General features: G+C 42.6%; 3 protein-coding genes across 6 annotated transcripts in view; all 3 read left to right on the top strand.

Moving 5' to 3' along the window:
- Positions 1–13,411, top strand: part of plpp4 (phospholipid phosphatase 4) — a 54,860-nt gene that overhangs the window by 24,885 nt on the left and 16,564 nt on the right. The window lies entirely within an intron of this gene.
- LOC101173809 (two pore calcium channel protein 1-like) lies at positions 9,857–12,683 on the top strand. Its single transcript, XM_078932498.1, has one exon. It carries the CDS (start codon positions 10,137–10,139, stop codon positions 11,676–11,678), a length of 1,542 nt encoding a protein of 513 aa, XP_078788624.1. The 5' UTR covers positions 9,857–10,136; the 3' UTR covers positions 11,679–12,683.
- LOC144984233 (uncharacterized) lies at positions 11,808–12,683 on the top strand. The gene has a single exon (XM_078932501.1). The coding sequence runs from the start codon at positions 11,808–11,810 to the stop codon at positions 12,450–12,452; it is 645 nt and encodes a 214-aa protein (XP_078788627.1). The 3' UTR covers positions 12,453–12,683.

Here is a 13,411-nt window from a genome sequence, read left to right as displayed (position 1 = left end):
TCTCTAAAATGACAAACTCTCAGGAAAAAATCTTCAGCAAACATCAAATGTAATCCAATGACAGAAGCTCCTCATGTTTGCTGCTATGCATCCATAACTGTGTTAGAAACACTCTAATCCCCCAGGATCATTTGAATTGAAACTACAACAGGACATTAAAATCTCAATTAGAAACATTTCTGTGAACTTACATTCTTCTTTTCATCTTGTCTGCAGCTGTAATGTCTCATATAGCTTGAAGTACAGCTGTCAATCAAATTCATCCAATGTTTTACTTCCTGGGAATTCAAGCTGGATGTAATCAACTTTTAAACTAAGTTAAAAAAAAACTAGAACAGGATAACTAGAATAAAAAAAATAAAATAGAATTAGACTTTATTGTAATTTGATATCGCCCTCAGCTGTGAATTTATTGTCATTAAATATGCAAATTCTCTTTGGACAGGCGACAGACAGTAGTGGGGAAAAAGGACCTAAATGCCTATTATTTATTCAGATCATATAAATATTTTATTCTAAAATGCCAAAAGCTCCAGTGGAGGGTTAAGAGTCACATGTGGCTCTTTTAACACGTTCTGACTTTAACACTGAATCATACTGATCAGTCTGAACTTGAATCCAAAACGCCTCCTTATCAAAGCTTCTCCTGAAAAGTTTTCTCTTAAGTTTTAATCAAGACCAAAAGGCATCAGTGGAGTCTGTGCATGCACGGGCATAGCCAAGCTCACATATTTCACCAAGAGGACCTGCGGGGCCCGTTGGTTACCATGGTGATTGCCACCTTTTCAATGGAGAAAGGGGAAAACACAGGATCATTCTGTCTGGGAGACAAAGAAGAACGAATGCACAATAATAGAAAAGAAGATTTCAATTAGTAAAGAATCTTTATATAGGAAAAAACAAAAAATCAAGTAGTAAAATAATAAAAAAAAACACGTGGATTGTATGGCTTTTTAATTTTATTTAACCCTGTCTTTAGCTTTTTACAATGACTATAGTCTATAGCATGAAAGAATAAACAAAGCTCTCTTGGCTGAAAACTGCTGTCATAAAATGAAATGTTTGAGCACAAAACCTCCTCAGAACATGAAAACATTCTACAGAAGGATGGACGACATGAAACAAAGGTTGAAGATGAAACAGGAGGAATGAAGAGTCTGCTAAAGGCAACCAACAATTAAGTTAGTGTGGGAGGGGCCTCTAATTAGAGACAGTAGTGCTCTTTCTGCAGGTGGCCACTAACCACTGAGAAAGAATACTGTTAAATTAGGCAGGTAGCCATGTCTTTTGCTAAAATGTCTTTTTTTTTGTCTTTCCAAGTCTTTCTTTTGAATTTGCCAAATCTCATAAAAAAAAAAGGTGAGCCGGAATAAACCCTGAAGGGTAAAACAAAGACCCACTTCTGGTCTGCTGGTTGTGCTGGTTTGCCATCTGTTAATATTTGGTTATTAACAGCAAAAGGGTGGGGAAGAGGAGACAAGCTTGTTCTGTGCCAACAGCCCCGCCCACAACTTAGACAAGAATTTCTAATGACCTTCTGCCGCTCTGCAGACACTATGTCCTAGAAAACAGCACAGGTTTTTTGATTTAGTTAAACATAGAATAATCATAAATTTAAAAAAAACTGGGAACTCTTTAAAAATAAACGGACATGACGTATACTTATGCAGAACTTTTCTACCTTCTTAGAAAGCTCCAAGGACACTTCAACAGAAGGGCGTGCACCGAACCTGAGATCTTCCAATCAGAGGTCGACCACTCTTCCTTTGCACCATGGCTGCCTCACAAAATAGATCGAACGATGATCGGAGTGGGACTTTAAACAAATTCAGAATCAAAATAAGTTTTATTTTATAGTTTTTTAATCTAGGCTTTGATTTTTGGCATTTAACGTTTAGCATGTCTGCTTAATGGTGAGTGAATAAAAATCACTATAGAAACTGCTTCTATAATAATAAAGAAATAATAATAATAATAATAAATAATACTAATACTGCTACAACTAATAATAATAATAAAAAGAAATATAGTAAAATAAAGAAATAAATGTTTATATTTATAAAAAACTAAAATAATAATAATAAAATAAACCCACCCAAGTGAACCCTTTAACCCCTGCTGTGAATGCAACATCGACCCCCGGGGGGCCAGGCCACGCGCCAACTGCTGGCCATGGGCGAAACACCAGCCATTGGTAGACGACCCCAGGCCCCAGAACCCCAAGCCCCCCCCAGCCCCCGCCACGGCGGCCAGCCACCCAGCATGGCACCCGTTCCCGGTCAGCCGCACAGCCTACCCTGCGCCCAGAAGGCACCCGCCCAGGAACCCCTGCCAAGTTGCCGGCAGAGAGCCCACCCCCCCAAATCCACCCCGGCCCACCCAACCAGCCAGGACCCGGCTCAACCCATCACCATCCCACCCATCCCCATCCCACCCCTACTAGGTGATGTGACTAACCAGCTGGAGCCAGGGAGAGTCTGAAGCCGACAGGTTAAAGTCGTCATGTCGACTTAATCAAGTTTAGAGAAAAAACTCCTCGGCACAAAGTTTCGAGAAAAAACTCGTCTTGTCGAGATAAAAGTCGAAATAAAGTATCGAGATTAAAGTCGCAATGTTGCGCGCGAGAGAAAAATTCGTAAATTTACGAGATTATTGTAGAAGTGAGCATGCAGAGCAGCAGGTGAACGCCGTGCAGCAGCAGAGCAGACCGACTAAACTTTGTTGAACAGGTGAGTTGAATGATTATTGATAACGTTCCAAATGTCTGGAGGCTCATTTGATTGATTTACGATTCATTAAAGTTTTATTTATTGATGGTTGGTTTGCAGGATCTCTGCAGCCCAATGATGAAGCCGTCATCGGTTGTCCCTGCAGCTGTTTGCTTGAATCATTTCTTCCTCCACCAAAGACCAGATCTCTACGTTTGTGTGATGCTTCCGTCTGAGGAGGAGGAGCACTTTTTGCCTTTTTCAACGTTGTAATGCTAATATAATAGACTATTTTCATTCATCTTTGTTTTTTAATGATCAAACGGGTCGCTTCATCTGCAGGAGGGGGCGTATGGAACACTGTTTACTTCCGCATTTATGTTCGGATGACAGGTTCATGACGTAATGTGACAGATGAACTTCAGGTTATGTGAATGAAAAGGAGAATAAAGGCTGCAGCAGTCCTCTACACCCAAACGTGTCTCTGAGCTCCTTATTTTACATATGAAAGTCCGCTTTACTGACACCGAACCCCGGAAAGACTGCTACACGGAAAATAATCTGATTCTGAGTCGCCAAAAGACTCAGAATCTCTTTGTTTTAAACCTATAATCCGGAAATAAAGCTTCACAAAAGGCTCCACATATTTCATCTTCAAGCTAGGCTCCGATAAACAGACAACTTCTGGGTTTTCTCCTTGTTAATCTATGACTTTTTTCCCGTAAATTTACGAGTTTTTATCTCCTAATGAAATTACTTTTTTTTGGTGGCCATATAACTCTGTCATAAACTCTTAAATACAAAGCCACTAGCTCACTAACAGCCATAACACTGAATACTCCTGAAAGACTCAGCTTCACTGCTCTCGCGCAACATTGCGACTTTAAACTCGAAACTTTATTTTGACTTTTATCTCGACACAAGGAGTTTTTTCTCTAAACTTTGTGTCGAGTTTTTTCTCGTCATGTTGGCCAGAATTCTTTTTCCTCACCGTGGCCCTAAAACTCCGTCGTAGCAGTGAGAACCATATAAGCCATGTTAGATTCTATATTGATTTTATTCAGGTCACCTAATAAGCAGAGTTTGGGGCATGCAGGAATCTTATGATCAAACCGGATTGATAAATCCTCACAGACCTTCCAGAATGATTGGACAGATGGACAGACCCACAGGTCATGCAAAGAGTCGTCTATGTTGTTACCTATGCACTGTGTGCATATAGCAGACTGATTGAGATCCATTTTAAATAACCTCTGTCTGGTGTAGTGAATTCTGTGGAGAATCTTGGATTGAATAAGTTGCAGATTAGGACTTTTGGTCATATTAAACAAAAATATTCAAACAGATCTGTAGCCAACATTGATCACTAGGATTCAATGATAGCTCAGACTCCCATTTTGTCACGGGTAAGTAAATTGTTTCCTCTATGTCAGATAGCATCTTATAAATTTTGGAGGTGAGTTTGGGATTTTTAAGGTCCATGAAATGTGTTACTGTAAGGGGAGGTCTAGGTCTATTTGGGTCAGGCAGTATTTAGTGCTTATAGCTGATTTAAGCTGCTGATATTCTAGAAATTTGTTTATACTAATTCCATAGATTGAGGATAACGTTGAGAGGGACATAAATGTTCTATTCTGAATTATGTGCTGGAACTGCTGGATTCCTTTGTTCTTCCATGAAGCAAAGTGAATCATGTTTTTGTTAATTAAAATGTCAGGGTTATTCCAAATGGGGGTAAGTTTACATGGAAATAATGTGAGGTTGTTTTTTTTAAGAAAATCCCACCAGGCTGTTAGAGATGAGCTGATGTTTAAACTTCTGAAGCATTTGTGTTGTTTAATTTTAGAACTGAAGAAAGGTAAATTAGAAATATCTAGGTTATCACAGAGATTTTGTTCTATGTCTAGCCAAGATTCATCTAGCACACCAGGATTCAGCCATTTTTGGACATAAAACAATCTGTTCGCGCAGTTGTAGTCCTGGAAGTCTGGAAGGCCTAGTCCTCCTCTATCTTTAGGTTTTTGAATAGTTTTTAAACTGATCCTTGGTGGTTTACCTTCCCAGAGGAATTGGGAAATGAATGAGTCTAATGATTTGAACCAAGTAGTTGGAGGAAGGAATCATTGAGAACAGGTAGTTAATTTTGGGGAGAATCGTCCTTTTTATGGTCGCAACTCTCCCTGTTAGAGAAATGGGTAGAGTTTTCCACTTCTATAATGATATTTACTTTTGTTTTTGTCGTCCTCTACACAACCCGGAAGAACAAAAACACATAAAAAGGGAGACCAGAAAATGTCAGCTTCACCTCAAAGTCCAGTATATTAAAATGATGCTATTAAGACATAAAGGGCATAGAGGTTCAACTTTAAATATGATCAAAATGCATGCAAATTCAAGAACTCCTTTCCTTTACTGCTGCCTTTAAGAAAATAAACTACAAAGGAAATTATTGTGAAAGTTATAACGCAAATGTTGCATTTTTATACGTTTACCTGAATTTTTTTTTTTTGGGGGGGAAAGAAATATACAAAACATTAAACATGCATTTATTATGTGGAGACAATTTGCAGCCCTAAGGTTTTCTCCATATCTCAGAAAATTCTATCTTAAGTTAGTAATAATGGTTAGAGGTGCTTCATATCGCATACTTTAGGAGGATGAATAGACTATCATACTGCACTATACTGTCTATGTGTAAAAGCTCTTAATGCTTCAAAGAAACAATGTTGACTTCCACTTTTTTCTGTAGTTCTGTCTCATCGCAGTACTTTTATTGGCAGAAGTACTCTTATCATTGTAAACTGGCCTTTAGAGGTATTTTCAAATGTGTTCTTCTCTTCTTCAGCCTAATAGATGTGAGGGAACAATAGAAAAGTCATGCATGACTATTAACCTGAAAAGACAGTGAATCTGAATTTCCATCAATCCACTCCCAGAAAAAACTAGACTCCTGCTGTATGATTCAATGACTGCAGTAGTAAATGGAGAGAAACACGTGGCGGCAATTAGGATGACACACCACTTACCTGGTGGGGAAAACCCATTATGACTTCCATCCCAGTCTGGCAGATGGTCAGATGCACACCCTCAGTTCTTCATCTCGTATGCATTTAGGGCATTTGCAGCAAAATGTGCACCTCTGCAGAGAGCACTTGCAATCAGTGCTGCCCTCCAAAGTGCCCCGATTTCTTCTGTACACATCACCTGATTGCAGGGAGCCATGGCTTGGTAGCTGGAACTGACTTCAGGCAGCAGAATGAGTTGAAACCTTGAATCCTGCATCAGATTGCTCAAGCTGAACAGTTTTCCCAAAGCGCGTCTCATATATATTGTAAAGCTCCCTGATGTTGTTCCGTTCCCTGAGAGCAGAATGTTGCACTCTGTCTTCTGTGCACTGCTTCTGTTTCTTTGAGGTTTTAACTTTCGAGACATAATACAAGGGAGAAAAACTTTGGAAACATCATTATTTATTTAAGACGACAGGAGCCAGAGCGCAGAGTTGGTAGAAAATAAATCAGGCGGGGCATTTTCCTTCAATGGGAATTAGAAGGGTAAGATACTGTACATCAGCTGGGTGACGCCATTCCTGAGAGGGAAATCCTCTAAAATACCCACTGAACTCAGCGAGGAAATGTCCCCACTGGATTTGTTGCACAGGTGGCGTCTTGTGACAGTTCTACGCTGGAATTCACGGAGCTCCTGGGGGCTTGATTTGATACACCTGTGGCCAGGCCAAGTGATTCAGACATCTGATTCTGATCATTTGGATGGATGAGCCAATACCTTTGTCTTCTTGGGTGAAAACCATCATAAGGGCAGTTGACAGCAGGTGAGGGGGCAGTCGGTCTGGAGGTACATCGCTGTCTTTTACAGTACTTACAGGGTATTTAAGTGGTAATTGTATGGTACTTTTGTTGTACCTACTGGGTACTTACAGGGTACATGCTGTGTATTTTTGTGGTACTATATTTGCTTAATACTTGTCTGGTACCTGCTTGGTATTAACCCTTGTGCTATCCTAGGCACGTTAATGTTGGGAGTTGGGTCATCTAGACCCACTAGACAGTGCTCTGAACCTTTTTTCTTCAATGATTTGTGATCTTCACTGGTGTCCATGGATTACATGAAATCTTTCCACCTTTATCCACCTTTGTCATGGTAGGGAGAACACCTCAATGGAAGGATCGGGTCATCTGGACCCCATAAGATAGCACAAGGGTTATGCTGTAAACACTAGGTTTTTACATAGTACTACCTACAGGGCATTTATGTGTTGTTAATGTTTTTTTTTTTTTTTGTATAAATACCAGGGAACCACATTGGCACACACTCTCTTTTGTCGATCAGTTGAAACAGGAGTTTACAGTTGCCATTGTTGGAATTAATAAGTTGTGAGTTGAAAGCTGATTTGGACTGAGCGATTTGGTCCTTAGAGAGGGATAAGTCTGCAACAGATTGGGGACCTATCCAGGGTGTCCCCTGCCTTCGCCCATAAGTAGCCGGGATAGGATCCAGCAGCCCCGTGACCCCATAAGGGACAAAATGGAACAAGATGGATGGATAGAGGGATAAGTGAGCTTTGTATGGTTCTAGGTGGGTGTTGAGGCCTGTTTTCTTGCAGAAAAGAACACATTACCCCTGTGTTAGCTTCACTTGGATCTAGAATCCAGTTCAAAATCCTCTTGCTAACCTATAAGGCCTTACATGGTATGACCACATAATATATGAAGAACCTCTTAGTGCCTTACCATCCAAACAGAACGCTTTGTTCACAAAATGCAGGCTACAACCTCATAAACTGCTTGTAGTTCAAAGACTTTCTAAAGGTACAGTTGGAAGTAGAGCCTTTAGCCACCAAGCCCCTGTCTTATTTAAATCGCTGACCTGCAGTCTTCCTCAGACTGTTTTGCACAAACTGTCAGTCATCAGGATTCTGTAAGAACAGACCAGAATCACAGCCGACGAGGGGCACAGACGCAGGAAAAAGACAGATCCAACCCACACTGAGCCAGTCAGGATCCAAGACGAGGCGTGAAGAAAGGAAAACAACGTCACTATTTAATACATCTGGGGAATAACAAAACCCAAAGGGTCACGAAGAAACATAACATGAACACTGTGAGCAAACCTCACATCAGAACACAAACAAGTGGAGTGACTGTGACGAGGGAAAAACAACTTTACAAAAACCAAGAACACATAACTGCAAACTAAGCAAACCAAAGGGCACCATCCTCACAAAAATGGAACAAGACCAGAAATGCAATGAAATTCCAAAATCCAGAGTACGTCCTGAGGAAAAGCTTACGTTAAAGAAAGAGGACGAACATTTAGCACAAGGAGGGAGAAGAAAATGGACAAGAGAAGGAGCCAAGGGAAGACTTGCAAGATGAAATCGCAACAAAATCAGCAATCCCATCATGCATTGGGAAGACACAACGGGAACTAAAAGAAATAAGTTCAGAGGAAAACGAGAACAGAGGAAAAACTGGGTTGAAGAGGCAAACGCACTCATGCATTATGGTCATATGCAAGAAACACAAGCAGAAAGAGGGGGCGTGGTCACAGACAGGCCACGCCCACCATAAGCAGCTCAGAGTGACACTCCATGATGGATTCAAAGCCCTCAGAGGGTGACTGCAGGCTGCAAACATGTCAGTGTGAGCTGAACCTTTATCCTTCAGTTGTCACACAAAAACTCCTGTGAACGTACATGAGAGTCAAAAAGAATCGGATTGCTCCAAAATCGTCATAATTATGCATCATTTTGAAAACGGCTGCTGACTGGGCATTCCTGAGATTTAGTCTTTCATGCTTTCTGTCTGATTGATCTCCAGAGGGGTTACAATCTCATCCTCCACTTTATGCAGAAATGCAGCCCCCCCCAACCACCACCACCCTTTTGCTGCTTCAACTGTTTCTCTGCTTTTAGTTTGTGTTTCTGGTGCTTCAGAGCCCCGGTCCTGGGGCCTCATTTATAAAACTTTGCGTAGGATTTGCGTCAGAAGTGGCGTACGGATGAAACATAGGACGTGCGTACGCACAGAAATATTCGGATTTATTAAACCGTGCGCACGCACATCCTACGCATCTTTACCTTAATAAATCACAACCGATTCTAAATGCAGCGCAGCTTTTGCGGCTTCATGACACGCCCATAGTTGCCCATAAATAGTCCGCGAAACGCCCACAAATGAATATTCATTGATTGCGAAACCATGGCAAACACAGAGAGGAAATCCAAAAAACGTAACTTCACTCAATGTGAAGTAGAAGTTATCGTTGGCGAGGTGGAAAAGAGGAGAAAAGTGTTGTTTGGAGGGCACAGTGTGGGCATTACTAATGCCAAAAAGGCACGTGAGCGGCAAACGGTGGCAGACGCCGGAAATGCTGCAGCCTCACAACCTCGGACCGTGGCCGAAATAAAAAAGAAATGGTCGGACATCAAAGTCGAGGCAAAAAAACGTCTGGCGCTGCATCGCCAGAGTGTGTCTGCCACGGGTTGGGAGTGGGGTGGACACACCGGAGCTGACCCCTCTTGATGAGCGACTGGTGGCAATAATTGGGGAATCCCTTAAGTGGAGTGGTGACTGAGGCGCAGGGGGACACGAAGTGCCAGATGCACCGGGTGACACCCCCCCAAAAGCTCGCAGAGGAAGTCGGAACCGGCTCATAAGCCACTCGTCCTCGTTTGCCAGCAAGTCTTCTTGCTGTCTAAAGATGCGTTCACTCCCAATTCTTCCATTTGCCACATCTTCTAAGAGCCCAAGATCAGCCATTGTGCGTCATTACGCATTGTGATGGGGCATTTTATTTCCCTCCATTTAATTACATCTGACAAGCTACAGATATCGGTAATAATCAACGTGGAAATGGGAAATTGATCAGCGCAAATGTAATTTCTTGTTGCTTTCTGAATGGTTGAGACATACGCCATACATTGTTTTATCAAAAATAAAACAAAAAAAGAGAAAAAAACAAAAGAAAGATATTTTGGTGAATTATAGTGTTCGAAACTTGTTACATGTCAAAGACTGTAAATATTATGCTAACGTGTTTCTTTCAATCTAACATTTTTTACATGTAAAAGTTGAAAGAATCAAACTACGTTGCCTTTAACGTCCTCGTTTCCGGCGGCAATTTAAAGCAACTGAGTTGGTGGTTTATTAGAGCAGCGCTAACAGAAACCCTGAATATAGGAGAGACAGTCTGAAGTTGGGATGACAGAAGTTTACCTAGTGGCTTTGCAGCACACAGGAAAACCTCTAATGCGTTTCCCGGAAGATGGATGGCTACTTTTTTATCAGTAAATGTCAACAAGAAGCGTGAAAATCTGTTCTTCATCCTCCGGACACACAACACAAACCCTAAAAGTTTGGAAACTTTTGAAGAGCTCCGAAGTTTTGGGAAGAACCGTGTTGCGCAGAAATGTCAGAGCCAGCAAAGGAGAAGGAAAACATTCCTGACGAGTCTGCAGGAGGAAAACGGATTCCAAACGGAGGGAATGCTGCGAAAACCAGGGAGGACTTTGAGTTGGCTGCCATTTACGTGTCAGATGCTCAGTACAACAGGAACATCTACTTTGACACTTCCCCTCAAGCTGTCAGGCTCTATCTGCTCTACCATCACTGGATCCTTAAGATGCTCCTCTACTTCTTCATCGTGCTCAACTTGTCTCTGGCCATCTTTGAGGAGCCGGCTGTCCTCCCGCTGCCCACGTGGGCCACCATGCTCGTAGAGCTCTTCTGTTTGCTCGCCTTCACCCTACGAATGGGTCACTATGCTAAGGTGATCCCTCGAGACAAGTTCTGGAAGGACCCCAAAAACCTCTGCGTCATCGCCACGCTGGTGCTCACCTTGACTGACATGGTCATCTATGGTGCCCTGAAAGCTGCGGACTGTTACGGCGTCCGCTGGTCCAGAGTCCTGCGACCGCTGCTGTTGATCAACGTGACAGAAGGACGGCAGCTCCGTCGAGCGTTCAGGAGCATCCGGAACGCTCTTCCTCAGATCTTCTACGTCTTCCTGCTCTTCATGTTCAGCATCCTGCTGTTCTCCCTCATGGCTCTTAAGCTGCTGGGCAAACGAGATCTGAAGACCATCGATGGAAAGCCGTACTTTACAAACTACATGGATATAGTCTTTGATCTGTACGTCCTCGTCACCACAGCCAACAGCCCTGACGTCATGATGCCAGCGTACAACGCCAACGTTGGTTTTGCCATATTCTTCATCTTGTACATCCTCATCAACACTTACATTTTTATGTCCGTTTTCTTGGCTGTGGTTTACAACAACTATAAAAAATACCTAAAGGAAGAGGTACGGCAGCTGGTCAGGGCCAAAAGGCACAAAATGGTGCGGGCATTCGCAGTTCTGCAGGAGCAGAGGGAAGAAGGCGGTCAACCTGTGGTGACCAGGAACAACTGGAACCAGCTCATCCCGCTGGTGCAGCCCAACCTGTGCAGTGCTCGCAGACAGCTGATATGGAGTGTCTGCGACGACAAAAACCAGGGCTTCCTTGATAAAGTGGCTTTTATTCAGCTCGCTGACCTCCTCAACATTGAGGTGATCGCTCTTAAGCCTCGATCGCACCCCTTCCTGAATTTATTCCCCAACTTCTACCAGTCTGCTCCAAGCCGCTTCGTTTGCAAAGTTGTTCAACATCGGGGCTTTGTGATCGCTTTTGACCTCATTGTCCTTGTGAATACCGTGTTTATCGGTCTGGATGAGAAGAACCCTTTGATCTCCAACTCTGAATGGGTTTTCCTGACTCTGTACCTGCTGGAGATCCTATTGAAGCTCTATGTGTTTGAGCCAAGAGCTTTTTTCTCCAGACACAACTTCTGGAACTGGTTTGACACCATCATTGTCGTCTCTGCTCTCATTGCCACCAGCGTAAACTCCGCCTTGGGATCATCGGGGGAATACACCAGCCGCCAGATCCTGGACATTGTCTTCATCCTGTGAGTCCTCCGGCTGGTCCGGGTGGTGGACAACATCCAGAGGTTCCGCACAATCATTAACACGCTGATCCGGATCGGACCTGCCATCTTTACGTTTGGACAGCTCATTGTTGTGGTGTATTACATCTTTGCCATGCTGGGAATGGAGATTTTCAAGAATAAAGTGAAGTTTTACGACGACTCCAGCGACCCTGATAAGCAGTACTGCGGAAACCCGCTGCTCAAAGGCACGGCCTTCGCAAATCTCAACTACTGCAAGAACAACTTCAACAACGTGGTGTCGTCCTTCGTCCTGCTGGTGGAGCTCACTGTGGTCAACCAGTGGCATGTTCTCAGCAGCGGCTTCGTCACTGTCACAAACGTGTCCGCACGGATCTTCTTCGTCATCTTCCATATCACTGTAGTCATCATCATCATCAACATCTTTGTGGCGTTCGTGCTTGAGGCCTTCTTCTTGGAGTACTCTGACCTGCAGACATCGCTGGAGAAGAAAATCGAGGAGCTCAACCTTGCTATGGAGCAGGAAAGGTTAGACAACAGTCTGGTGAACGCCATGGAAACCATGGACAACAACCTGGGAACAGAGGAATCTCCAACCCCAAGTCGTTCATCCATGGTGTTTAAAATATCTTCAAAAAGATATCGGACGGTGGACGCGCTGTTGCAGCGGATTTTCGAGGCGGATCTGGCGCCTGAAGATTTGCCGGAGAACGACGAGGCTGAAGCTCAGAACACTGGGAGCTTTTCAAACCCAACGTTCGGCTCTGGCCCAGCATGAAAACAGCTTCCACTTTTATATAGTTTTACTCATACTGTACCAAACATACTGACGCTTATCCTGTGCAATGGGACAACTGTTGGATCAGGTCATTTCTAGTATTATTTTTTTTTTCATAGTTTTGTGCCGCATTTCTGTGGGACACACAGATAAACACTGTTTTTCACATAAAGAGTACTTACACAAAAAAAAAAAAAATAAAATAAAAAAAAATAAAAAAAATAAAACAAACTAAAGGCATATGCATGAATACCATAATTCCATAGCTTATGAAGAAATGTTTTACTATGAAAACAACTTTCCCCAGTGGGCAATTAATGCATCTCTATCTATCTATCCATCTATCTGTCTAATTGCACCTATATCTGCTCCGCCAGACGGACACATTATAAACGCGGCTAATCAGTTTTGTACATTATTTCGTTCTGTTAAATATATTATTTATGAGGATGAATTGCACAACATGGCAATATTGCAGAACATATTTCACTTTTCTTTTTGCAAATAAGTGTTCATTTGAATTTCTGTTGTAATTTTCGTTTGATTTTTTTTTTTGTTTGTTTCACTGCTGATCGATCAAACGGGTGTTCGTGTAGCTGTTAATTGTCAGACTTGCTTTGTGAAGTCTTCAAGTTATTTCTGAGAGGCAGTATTGTCATTTTCACTTTCACGTGTTTCTTCCATCTGCCGACGGCGTCGCCGTTTCTCATTTCACCCGTTTTTGTGCGTACGCCTGGGTCAGAGCTTGCGTGAAGGACCGCACATTTTCCCGTCAAGTTTGCTTCTTATAAATCTCAATTATTGCGTAGAGAGTGGCGTACGCCTTCTTTTGTGCGTACGCAACCTTTAGAAATGAGGGCCCTGGTGTTTAGAAAAGTGGGGCTGATGCTGGAGTTTGTGTTTTTAATTTTACTCTTGCTAGGTCTTATTTACCCCTATTTCAAACTCTGCACTCACTC

This window comes from Oryzias latipes, chromosome 15 (genome assembly GCF_053564925.1).
Source record: "Oryzias latipes strain Hd-rR chromosome 15, Olatipes_Hd-rR_3.1".
Lineage (NCBI taxonomy): Eukaryota > Metazoa > Chordata > Actinopteri > Beloniformes > Adrianichthyidae > Oryzias > Oryzias latipes.
The sequence above is the reverse complement of the archived record's forward strand: the minus strand, read 5'-3'. Positions and strand labels throughout refer to the sequence as shown.